Genomic DNA, 22,455 nt, shown 5'->3' on the forward strand with positions numbered 1-22,455 from the left:
AGCCCTGAAAGCAACAGTAAAGTCCCACCATTTCCTATGATTTCTGAACTTAAATTCAAAATACTTACTGTACTTGCTCCAGAGATATGATAAATCAGAATCACAAGTTGCATCCAGCCTTTCCATTCATCTGTTTGTTCTCTATTTAACACTTTAGTCTGTGGAAAGAACCAAAGTCTGTTTTAAAATTCATTATAAAAAAAATTCATTATAAAGCTATTATTAAGTAAATTTTTCTTATAGGATATAAAGCTAATGCTTCTGTCAAAAGAACCTTGGGGGGAAAAACAAAGATTGGCATTTGATTTGATAAAAGATATAATAAAGCTATTTAAGATATAACATGAATTTGAAAATTAATATAAATTAAGAGAGATTTTTTTTAAGTTTCTTTTCTTTTTCTTTTTTTAAATGTTTATTTATTTATGATAGTCACAGAGAGAGAGAGGCAGAGGCACAGGCAGAGGGAGAAGCAGGCTCCATGCACCGGGAGCCCGACGTGGGACTCGATCCCGGGTCTCCAGGATCGCGCCCTGGGCCAAAGGCAGGCGCCAAACCGCTGCGCCACCCAGGGATCCCCTAAGAGAGATTTTAAATATTTAAGTTGCTACCTATGGTTTTATATTAAGAGTACATTTAAACTATGACAGATATGTTTGTAAAGCTAAAAAATGGCATTTTATAATTAAAAAAAAATCTTAGAGTTTCAGTTAGAAAAGACCTTACAGTTCTCTTACACTTTATTGTGAAAAAAGGGTCTATTATTATAGTTTATTTTCCCAAGGATATTCTCACTGGAGATGAAAAAACTGATTAGTCATCCTCATATAAGAGTTATTTCTTACAGTAGAGTTTATGAATTCAAATAAATCATGCCTTATAAAGAAGTTACACTAACACTGTGAGCAATTAACAGTAATTCTAAAATAGTAAATTCAGAATATTGTAAGCAGTGCCCACATTATTATGTACATTCGAATTTGTATATATACAATCTCTGGCTGTTTAAATATACAAATACAAAATTTGCAATATAGGCATTTTTTAATTATGTTTTCACTTATTTTTTTAACCTTATATAGATAATAATATCTCATTTTTGCAGACCATTATAAAATCGGAAGTACCTCCACTTTCTCCATCCTTAAACAGACAAATAACACTAAGTTATGACATCTTTTCACAGATCATTATTTATCAACTTTCAATTATCTTCACGTGACTCTGAACTTTTTCCAAGCTGTTTCAAAAAGGCAACTGTTAAGAGTCCACCAGGCAAAGTACAACTACAATATCCCTTTGTCTTCTATATACATATTTGAATATTTTGGCATGAAAAATGATATTATTTATTTAATCCAGAGTTTATAGTGAGATATAAAGGATAACATGAGCTAAAAAGGAAACGACTCTTACCTCCTTAGTATTTTCATTGTAAAATACTCCCAAAACCAAGATGTAGATAATTGGAATAAAGAAAGTTGAATGTGTATAAAATTTGTTTTCCTTCATAAATAGATTCGCACGGTCACACATATAGAAATAAGCCATTATCAGGCCAAGTTTGCAGAAAGACTGTAAAAGTATTTCTAATGGAGACACAGGGGTATTGATAATATTTTTCTTTTCCTCTCCACTTTCCAAATCAGTACATGGCTTATTCTTCCGGTGAGCATTACGATGGATTACATAAAAAATTAAATATCCGATAATAGATAAAGTGAAAAAACAAGCAGCTAGCTTCTGGATGAGAGTAAGAGGAGGCCGAGGCTGACAACAGGAACCATCTACAGGCTTCAAAATCTTATTGCAATACACGTTCATAAGAATCATTGCACTCTGTGAACAAATCAAGTTATTTGGTTATTATCTTGTCAGTAATATATCTTGCATTAGATTTTCTCTTGTGAATACTACTGACTTTTCAGCACTGAAACCAAAATGCCTTTGTACTTTTTTGCTACCATTTCCCAAACACTCATGCAAATAATGATATTCCTTCAAGCTGTAATAGCCAGTTCAGGGTTTTTCAAACTTCCTGGACTATGATCCAAAATGAACGATTCATTTTGTAATGTGACCCAGAACACATATACAGCAAACAATATCTACCCTTACTATTTGGAAGGCACACTAACATTTTTCTATTCTATTCTTTAAAAAAAATACTGATTTCATGGTTGCTAATGGGCCATGACCTTTGGTGAAAAAAATACGGACAGATGTCAAAGCCCAAAGAATTCTAATTAGCAGACTTTCAACACAGAAGATACCAAGGATACTTAAGATAGAGTCCTAGTCTTTAGGTATTTTAAAAAAAAAAAGATGTAAAATTATGTCTGCCAAAAAAATCACTAATTCTTAGCTAACAATATTTGTGATTCGCTTTTCATTTGGTTTACAGTTTATGGACCACTTACGGGTCTAAAGTTTTAAGATTTCCAATGTCAAATAAAATGTGGACTCTTCAACATGGTTTCAGTATAATAAAAATCTTCTAGACAAGCTGCCAAGATTGTCTAGTTGAAAATTCAGTCAAATCTAGTTTTATAAAAATTTTATAGTTTAGGGAATTTTGGAACTCTAAAATGATTACTTAAGCCTAAGCATTCAAAATACTCAACTATTTAGAAAATCTCATCCTTTTAGCCCTGTGACTTCAGGAAGTTCTGTATCTGGCACTCTTGAAGATACTAGCCTACAAACTCCAACCTAGCTTCTTAAACAGTTCCGGGGGGTGTCCAAAAAGCCCCTTAAAGCATATGGAGAACCATGTGTGTGTTTATGCAAACATGCATTTTTCTACATGTCAGGAACAGAATCATTGCCTTTTACTGAATATTTATAGAGGTTATGTGCTCTTCAAAAAGATTAAGAATCACTGCTTTATAAGAAAACATTAACTACATAATATCTATTCTACTGTGTGTGAAAAGTTACAACTATGCAGTTCTCTTTATTTAACCTAAAATCCCTTTCCATCCATCTATCTGGATTTGTGCAGTAACTACTACATACCTTGAATAATACTTAGGGTATAAGGACTATAAGGAAATAATAAAAATGATCCTACATATGTTAAAAATGTGCTCTTCACAGAAGCTTAATGTTATAAATTTAAGGTTTAAGGCAAAGAGAACATAAAGTAATAGTTTTTAAACATGAGTGTGCTGAGAACGTATAAGCTTCTTAGGAGATAAGGTATATTAATAGTGATTAGCACTCAATAAATGAAGCTTCATTTCCTCCCTTCCATAACCTCTTTCCCTCTTTTATATTCAGCGAGGAGATGGAAAGCAAAATTATTTATAGATATATGCTTAGACAGAATAACTACAAGTAATTAAGACTGGAATAAAATAAATAATTTGTTAACCATATTATAGTGATGTATAGCTATAACCAATAAGATATTATAGTTTCTATATTCTGACAAATACAAGAATTCTTACAGTTTCTCTGCTTGATTCAGGGAGATGTAAGCCATCCAAAGATTCCATGATGGTTTCTTGAGCAATTAATTTGGAAACACTAAACATCTTAACATTTGATTTAGAATTTCTGGTGCTACTATTCAAAATACTGACTGCAGCTTCATTGTAGGCATCTATCTTCTCGTTAGTGATCATTTTCCTATTTTCACTTAATAGATCTTCATAAACAGGATCTGCACATGAAACACATATTTTTTAAAACACATTTAAAAAGTCCCTATCAGTAGAAATTGCGATCATGCAAGTTAGTTGATTGCATTTCATATTTTGTTGTTACGGTTCCAATGCTTTGAATCAGTATCTCCTTCAAATTTAAAGAACTTTTATCCCTTTTTTTCCTCTTACATACACAGCTTTAAGGAAACATTTTTATGTTCTAGTATGTATTAAGAGTTTAAAATTTGGGGATATTGAGTTCTACTGGGCAATGGGAATTTAAAACTGGATTGGGGAAGAATGCCTAATTAAGAGTAGCAGTCAATCTTTTCTTTTCTACTGTCACTGCTTTCTTGACATAGTTAGGAAGTAATATTATTGAGGATCAAGGTCCCTTATCACTTACCATAAATAATTTAGTTTTTTCTCATTTTAGTAAGAAAAAGGTTAACAATGAGTCTGTAAATAATATACGGAACAGATTATCACCACTCTGTTGTTCCATTCAACTTGACATTCAATTTGGAAATAATCATAAGAATTTCTAACAAGCAGGTTGAGTTGCTAAAATATCCAAGGCGATATCATATTATGCTAGGCATTAAATAATGGACATTTAATAAACTCCTGAAATGACTTGATCTAATGTCAACTTTCTCTTAAAGAATTTCATTACCAAGTATAAGCTAGATGGTATGATAGAAATATATTGTTAATTCCAAAGTACATTTACTTCCAATAGGTCTAATGTTATGAAACAGACTTAATAATTTTATATTTCCCCAATTACAATAAATATATTTTGTAAGAAATAAAAAGAAAAAAGAGCTAAACATCTCATTTGCCTTTGAGAACTTATTCTCTTTGTTATATTCTGCAGCCTTTTTGTATGCGGAGGCTCCTTAAGGGATTTTTTTTTTTTAAGATTTTATTTATATATTCATGAGAGACACACAGAGAGAGGCAGAGACATAGGCAGAGAGAGAAGCAGGCTCCTCACAGGAAGCCTGAGGTGGGACTTGATCCTGGACCCTGGGATCATGCCCTGAGCCAAATGCAGACGCTCAACCACTGAGCCACCCAGGCGTCCCGACCTTGAGGGATATTCTTATTTATTATTTATTTTTATTTATTTTATTTATTAGTCTGTCCACTCCTAAAGTTCAAAAAAGGAAAGCAAATAACTCAAATTTATTCTAATTTTACAAACCGTATTTCAAGATTTATTTTCATAAAGGAGTAATTTTGCTTCTTGAAACAGGAAACAATAAAAACTCATCCCTCAGAATATATACAAAATGACATTTGTTCATTACTCATTCCTTACCTTGTAAGACCCAATAAACATCACTAGTCTTTGCCAGTTTTTCTAAAAGTGGGGCTATGGAGGTAATGTTCATTTTATATTGGGAAAGCGCTTCGTTGCTACCATTGTGAATCTTGATAGACCACTAAGAAGTAAAAATTAGGCATTAATTCAGTATTTATCACAGAAAAATTATAATTTGCTCTATTGTAGCAGACGTTATTATTTTAAGATAATTCCCATTTTTATTCAACATTAGAATAAAAATTAGTCAAATTATTTCATGAAATCTATGAAGGCAATTAGAAAAAGCTAATGTAAAATTAGACACTCAATGTATAACATTGAGTTAAAAGAATGTAATTTTAGATATAAAATAATATTGACATTTAACACCAAGTTTACGAAGTTCACTCAGATTTCTTCATGAAAATTCATCAGCCTCATTAATTATAATAGAAATGGGAATTGAAATATAAGTACAATCAAGAATTCTATTTAACATAAGTTAACTGTTTCTTAGCATGTCCTTAAGTATGAAACAAAAATCATTATGTAAGAATACAGATAATAACTTACTGTGGCAGCTCCTGCTACAATCACATGGGGTTTTGCAACAGAATCCTAAATAAAGAAAAATCTTTATAATAGTGTTCTATCCAGTTAAGGGAATTAATATAAGTGACATGACTTACTTTTTGCCTTAAATTTAAGTTTTTTCTTCTAAATGCATTTTAATTTTATAGAGTTTCTTACTGGATTCTTGTTATAACTAGATGGAACATCCAGTACCTAAAGCCTTATATGGTTATGTGGTTAACAGGATGCCATGAAGCTGGTATGTTTAATTCTTTGATGTTCTTAAAAAAAAAGAAAAAAAAAAAGAAAACACATCACTAAAATCTAATATGGCCTAATATTGTTCTGAATTCTGAGTAAACTGTTTAGAGTAAAGCTCAAGCATATTATTTCAGTAAATTAAAAAATATTCAGGGAAACCTAGAGGGTACATGGTATAAATGTTAAATAAAATACAAAGAATGTCATCTTTGAGAAAGCAAAATCCAGTATTATTATAGACTACACTGTCCAAACAAAACAAAACAAAATGAAACAAAAAAACCCCAGAGGAAATTTGGTAGAAATCCTCACCAAATGCAAATTGTACTATTACTAATACCACCAAATATATAGTACTTAGTAATTTATTAAATTATCTTAAATTAGCTCATTTTAATATAGATTCTTGCCACTTGTGACACAGACAAGAAGATATTATACATCCTTATAAAATTAAGCATACAGACTCAGAAAAGTTTATAGGGTATTGCTGAGGCCTGTTTCGGGACAAAGCCAGAACTTAAGCCTTATGACCCCTGAAGTGTACTTTCCACAACATCAAAGACCTGATATTATAATCATGTCCATAAGGAACAATTAAAAATAAGCAAGAAATCTGATTAGGAAAAAATCTGACTCATCTATAAAAATGACAGATATTGTCTCATTATAAAAGTAATACGTGCTAGTATAGAAGATTATGAAAGTGAAGAAAAAGAATAACAATAATTTCCTTCATAGATATTCTCATTTTCAGTCTAGCATACTTCATTTTACACTGTTATTTTAGTGAAACTTTTTCTTCATCTCTAGGTGGCACCTTTTCTCATTCTTCACACTGGTTATCCCAAGACTTATTTCCCTTCTATAGGTCCCTCTTGTCTTCCTTCTCACTTTCAATATAACCTTTAATTCTCAAACTTCATAGAGAAAACAGAGTTTACATGGCTTGTGTGCTCTAGCCTTCCTTCTTCCATCTTTACCACCTCATCCAACCTATCTTCCTTAAGTCACAGAGTCAAGAACTATCTCCCTACTCCTCTTAGTAGCTAATACTTACTCTGTGTTTCTGCTGCCTCACTCTACATCCAGGGCTATACCCATGAATAACTGATCTCCAACTCTCATTAATCTTGTCTTCATGCTCTAGCCTCCTTCCTTACCCCATCTATAAAATGTTAAATCATCTTTATCCTCAAAAAAGTGTTCCTTCGATCCTGCCTCACTCTCAAATCCTTCCCTCTCACACTGTTAGCCAACAGGTTACCTGGAAGAGCATTTTGCCCTCGCTATGATAATTTCCTTTATCTTTCACTTATCCCTCAATTGATTGTGTTTGGATTTGGGGCTTCACGTTCCCATGAAGGAACTCTGGATCCCCCACACTGTTAGCTTAATTCTACCCTGTCTAGTTCCTAAAGTGATACTTCTGATTGTCTACTTTTTAAAGACACTTTCCTCCTCTGTGTGCTACATTAGTTATTCTCCTGCTTTTCCTCTTCCCCCTTTTGCTGCCCCTTCTCAAGTTTTTTTTTTATTGTTCCATTACTGAGCCTTCTTCTCTTAGTCTCTAAACTCTTTGCCTATTCAATATCTTCTATTCCAGTAACTTCACATATCACTTCACACCATACCCAGATTCTCCAAATCCCACCTGAGAGGCCCTGACTTCTTCATGACTACTACTCATCTACAGAATTAAGTCTAAATTGTTGGTTTCTTCACAGTTTAGCCTAATTTTCCACGACTACCCCACTATATGTTATCATTCTCTTTTTAAACCTTTCAGAGGTTCTCATTACCCTCAAGATAAATTCAATCCAATATTCTTACTTTTAGTAAATAAACTGCGATGTATTTAGAAGTAACATAAAAATGGATGGATAGATGGATGGATGGATGGATGGATGGATAGATAGATAGAGCAAATCTGTACCATACCAAAGAGAGCTTAGGATACTATTCATAATCTAGTATCTGCTTACCTCACCTCTTATCAACTCTCTCCCCAAATGAGGCACATGGAGTTAACAGCCAAAACCAAACATAATTAAAGAAGCACTTTGAATTCAAGCTCCAGCCACACTAAAACTGCTGGTAAGATTCCCTGAATGGGCTATGCTCTATCTTCAGTATCTTTGCATATGCTATTTCCTGTGCATGAAACAACCCTCCTTTCTCATACCAGGCCCTCACCCTTAAGATCACTTTATCTCAAAACTAGTTTTGAAAACTTACAGTTAGTGTCTACTCTCTAATCTTGCTATACCACCCTATCCTTCCCCCCAATTTTGGTACTCGTCATCTTACTTTCTTAATTAATTAATCTGCTACTCATCTGGAAGTTCTTTGAGGAGAGGAACTCAATTAAGTTAACCAGAGTATCAGCAGTTTTTAGACTAGTACCTAGAAAATGGCAGGTGATTAATAAATATCTGTTGAATCACAGTAGAGTTGTCTAATTCAATGTTGTTTTTATGCCTGTAGGCTTCAATAATACTATTTCAGTTCATGAGTTTATCTTTTTAAGCCCACAGTTCTTCTGGAAATATTACCTCCTCTGTAAAGCTCTCTTAAACCATCACCTAACCAAGCCCCATGCTAGGTGCCTCTATCCATGGTGCTTTTATAGTCTTTTGTGCTCATTCTGTAGTTACTCTTCATATTACCATCTTATTATTCATCAGAAAGTCACTATCTACTAGATATTACAAATTTTTTGAGGTTTGAGACTGAGGTTAATTTCTAGCCACACTCCTAATACCCAGTATAAAGCTAGCAATATTACATAAAAATCATAAAAATATGGATCATTGTATCTCTGGATCTAGCAGCTTACTACGAAAACAGTCAAAAATAAATACATAACTACATGTATGCATACTTACTCTTTATTTTTTTAAGATTTTATTTATTTATTGGGGGAGGGGGGAGCAGAGGAGAAGCAGGCTCCAAGCAGGGAGCCTGACATGGGACTCAATCCCAGGTCTCCAGGATAGCGCCCTGAAGGTGGCGCTAAACCGCTGAGCCACCGGGGCTGCCCATATACTTACCCTTTAAATACATCAACCAACTATTCAATCTTAGGTAATGACACGGCCATCTCCCTAAATAAGTTGAATCTTTCCTTTCTCCTAATAGTCATATGGAATTTTACAACAGAAGCTAAGCTCCAAAAACTAGTTTTAGCAAATTATAAGAACCGAAAATCTGGATATGCAATATATCTCCAGGTAAGTAAATAATAAAGGTCTTCTGTGATTTTGCAGGACCTGTAAATTATGCTACACTGATGTTTATTTAACTGTGAATTTCTACTACCTTAATGGATACACTTTCAGGTCCAGCACAAATATAAAACATATGTTTAAATCATTTGAAATACACATGTAACATTATTCTACACTTCTGCAATGAACATAACAAAAACAAAATACAATTACGTGAGACTGCAATTTTCCAGAAAGTTGAATTCCAGAAGTTGTCTACATTGTTTTGTTTTTTGAAAACTTAAACACATTTTGTCAAAGAAACAAAATTAGAAATGTTGACTATAGAAGCTTATTTGGTGTATGAAGTGGTTGAGTACTAAACATGTAATGTGAAAAGAAGCAAAGAAAAATACCGTTGTGGCACAAGTATTTAAAAAAACAAAATAAACAAAATTGAATATTGTTTTATCCATCCTGAATGCAAACACCTCTAGGAAAGAATAGAGGTTTAATTAAAGGACAGACCAAGAGCTATATGGAGACTACTATGGAGATTCTAGAATAGACTTGTGAGGACTTAGGGGTTTTCAAGGTTAATAGCATGCTAGTCCTTATATCTAATTTATCTCCGAACATTACAAGCCAAAATACACCAGGCTTGACTTTTCGGTCCCAAATGTAATGAATAAAGGGAAGAAAACAGGCTATTTAACAACAAAAAAGGTTTCTTAAGAAGTTGGGCATGAGTCTGAAGGACAACATGGGAAAACACTCAAAATAATGTATGTTGTACTAGGAAGATGACTTGGGTTTGAATTAACTGGGCTACAGCAGTAACAGAAAATTCTGTCTGGAAAGCATGCTATAAACATAACTGCTGTAGGGTCAGAGTGGTGGCAGCAAAGGTACTGGATCAAAACTCCCTCTTCTCAGTAAAGTGACAGGTTCAATCCAGCACAATTCAGTCACTATTAAGAAGGTTGGCATAAAGTACAGAAGAGTGGGGCAGGTGAGTAAGTGAGAAAAACAATGCATGTTCATGAGCTTTTTAAGTTTGGTTGCTTAAAACCAGAAAGGCCTATATTTTCAAATACAGACCTCCGTCCACACTTTGATACACTGTTTCATGGAACCATTAACTTCTGGATGCCACAAAAAATCCTAAAAAAAGAAACATAAGAAAATCAAACGTCAAAGAAACTTCTATCTGCCATTCAAAATAAACACACACACACACACACACAAATAAAAATAAACACAAAGCTCTGTCTTACAGAGGACCTAGAGCACATCACCACTTGTCTGCAACATCTCCACTCCTATCTCAGATACTTCTGCTTGTATCCTCTTCTGCTTTCCTCTAAATTACTCTCTGTAGTAATCTTTTAAAAATTTAAATCTGATCTTGCCACATTCTTGCTTAAATATTCAAGGACTTTCTATGGCCCTCAGAATAAATTCCAAAGTCCTTAACACTACTAAAGAGGTATAGGATCTGGCCTCTACCAAGACATTCTTCTGCCTTTTCTCCTGCCACTTTCTCCCTCACTCTAAGTACCCTCTTGGTTCTTGTTCAGCTCCTGGAATGTTCTATGTGCTTCTTTTTCTCCAGGACTTTGCACATGCTGTTCTGTCTACAATGCTCATAAAACTCTTTTTTTTTTTTTTTTTTCATAAAACTCTTCCACTGAGCCTAACTTGCTCCTGCTGACCCTTGAAGCTTCAGTTGAAATATTTCTTCCTCAAGGAGGAAACTATTTTTAATTCCTTGTTTTGTACATTCCTAATGCTCCACTTTTTCCTTTTTACCATCCTTATTCCACATTTAATGTATGTAGAGAACTATAATGACTCGCAAAATCCACTAGGTCTAGGACATCTTTGTCTTGATCCCCACTGTATTCTGAGTATCTAGAAGTCACTGCAACTAGGAATTCAGAAAATTCACATGTATTCTCTTATGAATATTAATCCTGAACACCTACTAGTTTCAAATTAACATAAAGATTATTTTTTTTCTGGACTAAAAAAAATGAGACCAAATTCTCCGTTTTACTACACAAAACAGTGCAAACATTTATTCAATCATTTGAACTATTCTTACCTATTCTAAATACACTGAAATATATTTAGTATACACAAAGCATTAGCTGACCTACAAATAAATTAGCCAACGAATATAGTTCCAACACAACATTTAGCTTACTATTACATGAACTTACCACTTTAACTGATGCAATCTTGTCTTCAAAAGGAATGTTTCCATGCTGTCATTAAAAAAAGAGAGAACAGACAAATATTAATGTATAAATTAATTTTATGTCAATAATTCTCCCTTTAGCTGCTTTTGTTGATTTATTTATGCTCCACACCTCAATTGTCTACATTCAACCTGAAGGGAAAAAGACCTGCATAGAATACCAAAAAATAAGTGATACTACATTGTTAATATGTGATTTTTAATATCTAAGATATAGTTCAACGATAAAACCTCAACTTCAAACAAGCAGATATGTAAACATGCCTACAGAAATTATCTTTTTGCCAAGGTTCCCACACTCCACTTTAGTCCTAGTATCATTATCTATAGCAGGGATGGATTGCTCCTCTGCAATTCCTGAGTCCTGGTCCTCCTAACCCCTCACCCCCACCCCAACCTGGCCCTCACTATTAGACAGAAGCACATAACTAGTTCTGGCCAATGTTACATATTTAAATGTGATGTGGGTCACCTCCCACTTCCCAGGGCAATTTTCTAGTCTCTGGCTTCACCTAATGCCAGACTGCAGAAGGAGAATGTTCCAAATGATACAACTAGAAGATGGTATAAATTCCAACAAACAGGAATCCCTGAATGGCCACATAGAGCAAAGCCTCTTGCCAGTCCACCTACAACATGCAGCACTATGTGAGGAAAAAACTTGTTAAGATTGTAGAGTGGTTTGTTGCTGCAGCAACATCGAGTCCGTGCTCACCAGCATACTAGTTACCAGTCCTGTCTGAACAGGAGTGCACATATATATGCCTCTAGGTTATTTTGAGTTTCGCTTTGAAACCGTACATATGTGGTCCAGCTGAAGGAAAAAACAAAGTTTGGAGACAACCTCTTGTAACCAAGTGTTCCATATAAAGAATAGAAATCCTTTCAGAGTTAAAAATCAAGGCTGGGGGGTGGGGGGTGGAGGTGGTCAAATAAAGAAGCTAATTCTCTTCCTAAAACCAAGGTTGAAATGTCTTCATTAATTTAACCAAACAGTATTTATATTTATATCTCTGAAACAAGCCTTGCTTTAATCAGCAGGCTAACTTTTAAAATTCAAGCATCATTTCCTAAAAGGACTCTTGGGACCAATACTACCTTAAGGTGTGTTCTATGGAAAAAGTTTCCTTTGGTCAAATAAATCTTGGAAATACTGGGTCAAACAAAATCACACATGTGTTTCTTCCTCCTATCCCATCCCAATCTCCTTAAGATTCTTCTTCAGAGAAATAATGCATCATGAACTTTTTGCTCCTTTTGCATAGCTCAGTTAATTCAACTCAATCTCTCTCTTTTCTTTTACCATTTTACTTATTTTTTTAAAGATTTTATTTATTTATTTATTCATTCATTCACTCATTCATTCATTCATTTATTCATTTGACAGAGCAGGGGAGAAGCAGGCAGAGGGAGAGCTAGAGGGAGAAGCAGGCTCCCCACTGAGCAGGAAGCCCAGTGCAGGGCTCCATCTCAGGACCCTGGATCATGACCTGAGCAAAAGGCAGACACTTAACCGACTGAGCCACCCAGACACTCTTTCTTTACACCATTTTAATGTAACATTTGATATATATAAAAGAATATGTCACATATGTAAGTCACAAAGCACAGTAAAAATAAATAAGTGCTCAAGTCCATGGCACAAATCAGAGCACTACCAACACAGTGACCTGTATGGACCTCTCCTTAATTCCTTGCTTCACCCAAAGGAAAAGCTACATTGAATTTTTTTTTATATTTTGTTTTCTCTTTTATTATATAGTTTCGTCACATGCGTATGCATCCTTAAATGTTACATTGTTTCATGTAATTGGCTTTCTCTCCAACTTTCAATTTTGAAAAATGTCAAACTTAAAAAAAAAAGAAAAGAAAAATGTCAAACTTAGAGCAAAACTGACAAAATTATGAGCACCCCAACCACCCTTTATCAATTGTTTATGTTTTCTACACTAGTTTTTTTGTCTCTCTCTGCACAGACATACACAGTTTTTCCTTTACTGAACCATATGAAAGTAAGCTGCAGACATAACACTTCACCCTTAAACACACAAAGCAAGTATTTCCTAAGAACATAAACATTCTCTTACATAACTGCAATACTATAATCCCACCTAAGAAATGACATTAATAAAACATTAATCTAATATACAGTCTTTGTTCAAATTTCCCTCATTTCCTAATAACATCCTCCCCATAGGTCTTCTATTTTAATCTAGAATTCAATTAAAATCAGGTATTTAGTTATCAAGTCTCTTATAATCTAGAATGCCTTCTGACCTTTTAAAAGTTTCCTACATCAATTTATTTTATTTATATATATAAAATATTGTATTTACTATTTTTGTAGACTCTAGGTCAGTTGATACAATGCACCAAATCTAGATTATAAACACTGAAAGTTACCTCTTGTATCTGTTTCTTAATAAATGAGTAATAATAAGTTTCCTTAATAATAGTTCTATAGGTTCACAGGCTATAAAGGTTCACCCTCACATGAGAAGTTATTTTCTGAACTGTTTGTAACAATTTATACTCTTACCAATAGTTTGAGATACAGTCTTTAATAAATCTTGTCAGACTCCATATTTTTTGCCATTGTAAAATTTAATTTCTGTCACCGAACTAAGTCTATAATGGTATCTTACTACCATCTTCATTTAAATTTCCCAGATTACTAATGAACTTAAGCATCTTTCAGATTTATACTGGGATTTATGTTTCCTCTTCTGTGAAATGCCTGGTCATGCCTTTCCTCTCTTGTTTTCTATTGGGTTGTCTTTTTATTTTTTTATTTTATTAATTTGTGAGTCCTTTTATCTCTTGTATGTATCTTCTGGTTCATAGCTTGTCTTTTCTTCTGTAAGGTATCTTTTAATGAACAGATTATCTTACTCTTAAGATTAATGTATGTGAATTTATCCATCTTTTATTTTATGGTTAGCACTTTATGTAGGAAACTTTTCCCTACTTGAAGTAATGAAGATATTTCCCTGAGATTTTTTTTTGTTTTGCTTTGCTTTGTTTTGTTTTGCTAAAGGTTTAAAAATTTTAGCTTCCATATATAAGTCTAAATTTATCTAGAAACGATTTTACTTGATGTGAGATAAGGGGTTCCAATTTCACTTTTTTTTTGTCATGAGGGGTTCAGTCTCATGACCCTGAGCCAAAATCAAGAGCCAGACGCTTGAGCCACCCAAGTGCCCCACATGTTAATTTTAAAGCTATCATGTTCCATTGGTTTCTTTGTTTAGCTCTACCAATTGCATACTGTCTTAATTATGACAGAATTAAAATAAATCTTGATAATGGAAAATAAGTCTTTTTCACCTTGTTTTTTAGACCTGTTGTGGTTATTCTTGGTCTGCTGCCCTTCCACATAAATTTTAGAATCAACTGGTAAAATTCCATAACAAATCCTGCTGGGATTTTATTTGAATTACACCGAACCTATGGATCAATTTAGGAATAACTGACATCCTTACAATATAGATTCTTCCCATTCCAGAATATAGTGTATATCTCCCATTTAATTTTATCATTTTAAATGGTGCTTGCATAAAGTTTTATGGTTTTTCTACATACAGACCTTCCACACATTTGCTAGACTTATTCCTATGTACGCTATGGTTTTTGTTAACTATTCTACACAGTATTTTTTAAATGACTTTGAACTCTATATTCCTGGTGTGTAGATAAGCAACTCATTTTTAACAGCTTTATTGAGTTACTACAATTCATTTTTGTATGTTACATCTCAATAGATGCTATCTTGTTAAACTTTTTATTACATCTAGTAATTATCTATAGATTCTTTGGAGTTTTCTTTGTAGATAATTGCACCATATGAAATTCTGAGTCTGTATCCCTCCAGTCTTTACATCTTTATCTTTCCTTGGGTAAGGACCTCTAATACAATGTTGAATAGAAGCAACAATAGTGGACATCCTTGTCGTCTCTTTGAACTTAACATAAATATGTCTAACATTTCACCATTAGGAACATTTACTATAGGCTTCTAGAATTTGTATCAGGTTAAGTTAGATATAAAGGAACTTATCTAACAGAGAAGAAATGATACCAATTCTCTGATGTTATTGATGCTTGCTTAATGGCCTAATACTTTGTCAAAAAAGATTCCAAGTGTGCTTTGAGAAAAATATGTTCTCTGATTTTTTAGTGTATTCTTTGAGTTTAAGTTCATAAAATTAGCATGTTGATAGTCAACTATATGCTTAGTAATTTTGCTTGTCCTATCATTAAATGCATGAGCAGTGAACAATTCTCTCACCTTGATGGAGGATTTGTCAACCCTTCACTGTAATCATATTAATTTTGCTTTACACATTTTAAGGTTAATTTATTTCACGCCCACGAGTTTAAAAATCTTAGTGTTACAATCTATTCGGTCTTATATTAATATGACTTATCTTTCTCTAATAAGCATTTGTCTAGTAAATCTTTTCTCATTTTTAATTAAAACCTTCCATATTCTTTTGTTTTAGATATCTTTTTTAAGCAGCAGAAAGTTCTTTTTAAAACCAACCTGAAAATCTGTGCTTAGCTGACAATTTAGACTACTCATACTTATTTTGATTATAAATGTTTCTACTATCTTACTTTTTAATTTCTAGCTCCCTCACACATAGGTTTTTAAAAATATATGTGGAATATATATAAAAGTGATTTTTACATATACACGTTTTTGTATATGTATGTATGAATGTACGTGTATGAGCATATACGTGTGTGCAGGTTATGTATGTGTGGGACATGTACTTGGCATTAGATGGGTTTGATTTTTTTTTTTTTTAATTTTTCTTCTTCTGGTTTGGAATTCATGCACCCTAATTCTATCCTTTTAGTTCTTGCTTTTGATATTTTATTATCATCTTTAACTTAAGTTCTAAAGTAAAACAATACCCTGAAGAATAAAGAGGATATTAGAAAACTTCATAATCACGTCCCTCTGACTTACATGCTATTTTTGGCCAGTTCTTCAATACGTGTAAAAAGACATTTTTATTTTATACACACTCTTTGTTTGGATTTACACGTACATGTTTAGGATTTTCTTTAACCACTGCTCCTTATATTTCAGATCATTTTTTTCTTAAGTTATTTCCCTTCTTCCTTGTTTACCCTTTAGAAAATCCTTTATTATAAATCTAACCAGCAGTAAACCCTTATTGCTTTTATTTATCTGAAAATGTTCTAAATTTCAAGAATAGACATTTGTATGCTAGGTACATAATTCTAGGTTGAAATTTCCTTTCTCTCAGAAGCTTAAAGCTATTATTTTAGTGTCCTCTGGCTTTCAATATTACCACTGAGAAATCTGCTGGCCCAAAGCTTAGTCTTCTTTACACAGAGTACTGCAGCTATTGGCATCTGTCTTCAGGCCAGCCTAAACCTACTGAGTGTCTGCTATTATTGTTCCTTATCTCTGGTTTTAACTCATGGTTTGTTCCTTTTTGGGGGGAGCGTCTCTCATTTCCTCAAAGTCTAGAAATACATCAGCAAGTATAGGATCTAGCTGGTTTGAGATAGAAGGGGGCCCCCAGAGTCTCTAGTTTGCTCTATGGCTGAAAGCAGCACAAACATGTGTTGTTGTTGTTTTTTTAAATTTCGTTGTTGTTTCTGCAAGACTTCTCAAGTTTTTTAATATCGTAGCCTAAATTAAAACCATCTAAAAGGGGGATAGGATATCTAGCTCTGCCCAAACTTCTATGACCAGAGCTTCTTGCAGAATTAGTCTTCTACAAAATGGAATTTGAGAAGAGCCCTGCTCTATAGCTTCTTTAAGATTTGGGGGGGAAAAAAAAAAGATTTGGGGGGTTTTTTGCTTTAACACAGAGAAGAAAAAAATTCAAATAAAGAATTACCAATACTCCTATCCTACCCAAACAAACCCTAACAATGCTAACCTAACAATGCTAAAATAATAGTAATAATCAGCTTCTACAAGATATCAGGCTGTGTGAAGCACAAGACATGTATTAAAAAATAATAATGAGAATACATAATCTCTGTCTTCAAGGTGTTCAGACAAGAGAGCTAAGCAAAATACATTTTGGCAAATGTTCCACTAGCAATTTGAACTAGTTTCTCAGTAACTTTCTCTTTTAGACTATGACAAACTGTCTTTATTTCTTTGGAAAATGCACATAAATTTAAATGTATCTTGTTTGGTAATTGTGGGTTAACTAGGCACCTCTAGAAAATAAAGATTGGAAACATAGTGTTATAACTAGGGCTCAGAAACAATGTACTCCATTCTACCTACTTTTGGCTGTGGACTAAATCATTATAGTTTTTTTCAACTGACTGCTGCCAAATCCATTATTCCAATTTTCAGAAACTCACACTATTCTGAGTGTAGAAATATTAAAACTGTTTCTTTGAAATCAGAAATCTCTCTACAAGTTCATTCAAAGCCTTTTACTGTAAACAGTGATAACCTCTTGTCATTAAACAATTCCGACACTTCTGTATAATTTTGTGTATAAATACAAATTAAAAATACATTTACAGATACCAAATTAAATGAAAAGCAGACTTTATCATTTTCCATTATTCAGATTTAAAATCTATACTTGCCTTTCCTAGTGGACAAAATCGCTAGTATTTGACGGACTCTTCTCACAAGGAATAGTTCCTGAGGATGTAGTGATTATGTGACTAGATACTTAGCTGTGAAGTCCCTCATTTTTCAACTCCTTACCACAGGACAAGTTGAGGGGAACAGGCAGATTTTCATCATAAAATCAAGATCTATTCTCTCTACAATTCTAAAGTTTCCTGTATTTTACTTTTCTCTCCTTGCTATTGCCCACTCCCAATCATATGCAGTTAAAGACAGGGATTAGAACTTTGTATCACCCAAAAAAAAAAAAAAAAAAAGAACTTTGTATCACTTAAAAATGTACAGAAGGAAAGATATGATAATTCACAAAATATTAACTAGTCAACAAATTAATTAACAAATATATATATATAGACAGTGAACCATTCTTGTTAGTTTTCAAAGAAAGATATATCTTTAAAATCAGAATTTTCTATAAAAAGAGCACAAAATTGTTATTTTAAGTATACAGCATAATTGCGCAGTGCCAGAAAAACTGCAGAAAATTAGGTCCTGATGGGACACTGCTAATAACAGTATAAGTTAAAATAGTTTAGCAATATAATCGGTAGTTTTTAAAATGTTTGTATTCTTTAACTTAATATTTGCATTACAGAGATTCTATTCTACAGAAATAATCTAAAAAGCAAAGTTTTCACACAAAGGTGTAATCAAGAATGTCCTTTTTTAAACTGTAAAATTAAGAAAAAATAGAAAACTAAAAAAGAAAAGAGAATTATATAAAATTACATATATAAAATACATATATACATGTACTCAATAATACATTGCCATTATGAAGATGCTTACATTGATTATATAATAATATGGTGAATTTTGATAAGGGGTGGGAGATGAAGACATAAAATTGTACATTATAAGATTACAAGATTATTTTTACTTTTTAAAAGAGGCTGAAAAGAAATATGGCAAAATATGAAAAGGAGCATAAGGGATATTTGCTCTTAGTTTTCTTTCTAAGAAATTCTAAAAAGTTTTTCTATCAAAAGAACTTATTATTCCAGAAACTCAAAGTTTAAGGTAATAAAAGGTTTACTAATACCTTACCCACCACTTCTTTCTCTTATGTTCCGCATTATGGTTATCATTCTTTTTTCCCTCCACCTTTCCCAAAACCAAAGTAAAACTTTTATAGTTCTCTTTGTTAATGCAGGGAGGCATAATCCTCCTGTAATTAACCAGTTGATTAACTTCTAAAACAATAAAGAGAATAGATAAGTTTTACCTTATTTCCTTCTTCTTTGAATTGGGGATTGATTATTTTTACAAAAGAATAAAACAACTGACGAATTCTGGAATCTCCAACAAATGCGATATGTTTATCTACAAGACAGTTCTTTGCTTCACTGAAATCAATAAAGAAACATTAATTAAAAAGTAAAATCAGCACGTTGGCAATTCAAAGCACACAGTTTGTGAAGAAAGTAGTACAGGATTATCATACACACAGTTATGTTACTTTAGAAATAGATGGCCAGGTTTGCTTAACCAACCAGCCCATTGATGATCAACTGAATACAATGATCAGTAGTTATAGCCCTCATTTATTAAGTGTTTAAGAGGTACTCTAAGTATATTAAGTGCTTTATAGCCATTATCTCAGAATAACTCCATGATGTAGCTCTCCAAGTCCTAAAGCTAGAGTCCTTCACTCATAAGGGCTACTTATTGCCTTGGGCCTGGTTCTCTCTCACCTGAAATAAAGAAGCTTGGACAAAACTCTTTCCCCAATGCGTTTGGCAGGAATCTTCATTTGTACTCACCTCCTACCCCCCTTCCACCTCCCATCAGCAATTCTCTACCATCATATAGAGAAGTACCATATAGTATTTTCTTTGTTTCACTAACTCCTTTCCACTAGATATGAAGACCTATCCTAGAAAAGAAAACAACAAGATGAAGAAACTTTACCTGATTTTGTATTTATGCATCATGCAACTGTGAGGTTGCCAAACTTTCTCTCCAAGAAATCTGCCACTTGAGAGAAGGTATTCACATGAATCATTGCCTGTACAGTTAAACAAAGTGTTGTCAACAAGTCATATTTTTATATATTGATTATCTGACCTCATGTAAACTCTGAGATGAGAAAGCACAAAGTTTTCTATGCTTCACTATACCTTCTAGGTGCATATGACTCATCCATGAGAAGCACTGTAAATTTCAATACATTAATATTCAAGAGTTAAGAGCCATTAATGACAGATGCTTCCCATAGATGAGACTCCTAATTCTTTTTTTTTTTTTTTTGAGACTCCTAATTCTTAAATGCTATATTCACTCTTAGCAGTTCCTTCTGCTTCAAGATTTTTTTCCTAAGGATATCGTCTCAAACTTAAACTACTCTTTATATCTGTTTACCATTCCTAGTTGGGAAAGAAATTCTTATTCCTTAATAAGAGAAAAGACTTTGGAAATTACTTCTTACTCAACTATGATAATGTATAATAAATTTGCACAATTGGAAATGCAGTAATGGAGATATTTTATAAACCTACTCCCTGATTTTCACAACTTCCCTGGGAGGAAGTATGTTATCCATATTATGTAAATGTGCAAACGGAGAAAAAGATTTATTCAAGAACTTCCTATTGAGTTTACTAAAATCTCATCCTTTTATAATTTACAAAGATAAGACTTAAAACTACGTTAGCTACATAGTGGCTGAAGGTACATGGTATCAGTATCAATAGCAAATGCAGATTTCACAGTCATTAATATTCAGTCTCTCTACTTCTCTTGATGTTCTTGTGTTCCTTTATGATCAATTAACTCCTCCCACTTTGGGTGGAGCTGTCACAGTTTCATACAGGAAGTTCCACACCTGGGAAACTCCTCAATCCTTTGTAAACCGGGACAGATGGTCCCTCTATTTCCTTTGGCCATTTTATCAGATATTAGCTTAAATGATCAAGGAGTTTAAAAGGGAGTTGGATGCATTAAAAGAAAATCCATATATGTCAAATGGATAAGGGAATAATGAGATATTTAGAATAACCATGAGGTTACAATAAAATATACATATCATTTAAATTACTCTAATTCTTTATTAACAGTCAACAGCAAGCTCTATTTGTTTCACAAATAGGTAAGGTCAGGATAGAGGAACACTAAAGCACAAAAATGGTACAGAACCATTTAGGGAGGGGATAGAGAAAATCCAAAGACATTTAAAGCACAACATATCTCTCTTCTCAGCTGGTTACCCATGTATCTGGCCAACATACAAATAAAAGGTGATACAAATACAAGACAGGTATGCATAAATAATGAAAGTGCGGTTATTTCAGTGTCATAAATTCTAAAATAGAACAGGAAGGAAGAGTGAAAATACTGCATTGTTGTGCAGTAACTGGATAGGAAAACTGGATAGGAAAAGCAGAATATCAATTATTAAAATTTTGCAATTATATATGTAGCCTGTGCAGGTTTTTTTTTTCTTTTGTATTTCAAAGATTTTTTAATAACATCCCTCTAAGGAAACTATAAATAATCAGTTCTTAATTCTTTCTAATTATTAAAAACTAATTCTTGTTCTAAAAAACAAAATTAAGTTACATAAATAATCAAGAAGGAGTAAGGAAAGGACTATAGGAACACACAATTATTTTTCTAAAAAATCCTTCTGCTTCATTCTTTTATAATGGTTCTACAGTAAAATCCTATTAAAAATCCAGTAAACGTTTAAAATTAGAATGAAAATTCCATATTTATAGCATTTCCACCTCTTTATAAACATATCTATAAACCAAGCAAAAAGTCAGTAACATCTACCTTCTAAAAAACTTACAAGAAGTTACAAATAACTAGGTATTAATTCTGTGGATTTTTTTTCTTCCTTTTCTTCTTTCTCCCTTTCTCTTATCGTTACTTGATTTTTGCTTTTCAGTAGAACTTGAAACAGAAACACATCTTGACCAATATTCAGTGTGTGGGATTATGTTATTTGTTAAGTGTCTATAGGGTTATCAATATGGTTTTATGGAAATGGAAGTACAATACCAAGATCTTAAAATAACTTGTCTTTTCTTCACCAGAAAATGTGTTTAAAAGTGCAAATTTCTTCTTTTTTTCCTCAATACTACTATTCACACATTGTTCTTCAGTAGTTCAACTAATGGGAAACAAAGCTCTGAACTGATGAATCCATATTAGAATCCCCACACCCTCACCCCATACCCTCGACCTCCGCCCCAACAAAACAGATTTGGAATTGCCACTAACCAAAAGGCACTATAAACATCATATTTAGAAACTACTGGTCTTTCCAGGAAAGAAACTTTAAATTTGCTAATGAATGCTAGTTGATGATGATCCTTCTTAATGTATTTTATGATGCAAAGTTTTTTTTGGTAATCCTTGTATCTGAAACCGATAGCCTCTGTATCATATTGGTTGAGGTTCCATCAGAAGACAGAAATTGTATCAGCTATTTTAATAGCAAGAATCTAACATAAAGAACTGTTAGGAAAGTAAAAGAACTGCTAACTAGACAACCAAAAAGGCAAGAGACTTTTTTATACTTGTCTGAAAAATAATATAGG

The 22,455-nt window shown here is 33.0% G+C and overlaps 1 protein-coding gene across 8 annotated transcripts in view; it reads right to left on the minus strand.

The window, feature by feature from the left end:
* CASD1 (CAS1 domain containing 1) overlaps positions 1-22,455 on the minus strand; it is a 69,540-nt gene that overhangs the window by 20,970 nt on the left and 26,115 nt on the right. For all 8 annotated transcript variants that reach the window (XR_012011039.1, XM_072784116.1, XM_072784118.1 and 5 more), the window contains exons 2-10: positions 19,823-19,919; positions 19,137-19,257; positions 11,231-11,275; positions 10,107-10,169; positions 5,536-5,580; positions 4,978-5,101; positions 3,453-3,667; positions 1,417-1,839; positions 69-158 (exon numbers count right to left, since the gene is read on the minus strand). Coding sequence is in view for 7 of the 8 variants with exons in the window: in XM_072784120.1 (XP_072640221.1) it covers positions 69-158; positions 1,417-1,839; positions 3,453-3,667; positions 4,978-5,101; positions 5,536-5,580; positions 10,107-10,169; positions 11,231-11,275; positions 19,137-19,257; positions 19,823-19,919 (1,223 nt within the window). In the remaining variant the exon portion in view is untranslated. The remainder of the gene's footprint in view (positions 1-68; positions 159-1,416; positions 1,840-3,452; positions 3,668-4,977; positions 5,102-5,535; positions 5,581-10,106; positions 10,170-11,230; positions 11,276-19,136; positions 19,258-19,822; positions 19,920-22,455) is intronic.

The sequence above is a fragment of the Canis lupus genome, chromosome 18 (genome assembly GCF_048164855.1).
Source record: "Canis lupus baileyi chromosome 18, mCanLup2.hap1, whole genome shotgun sequence".
NCBI classification, from domain to species: domain Eukaryota; kingdom Metazoa; phylum Chordata; class Mammalia; order Carnivora; family Canidae; genus Canis; species Canis lupus.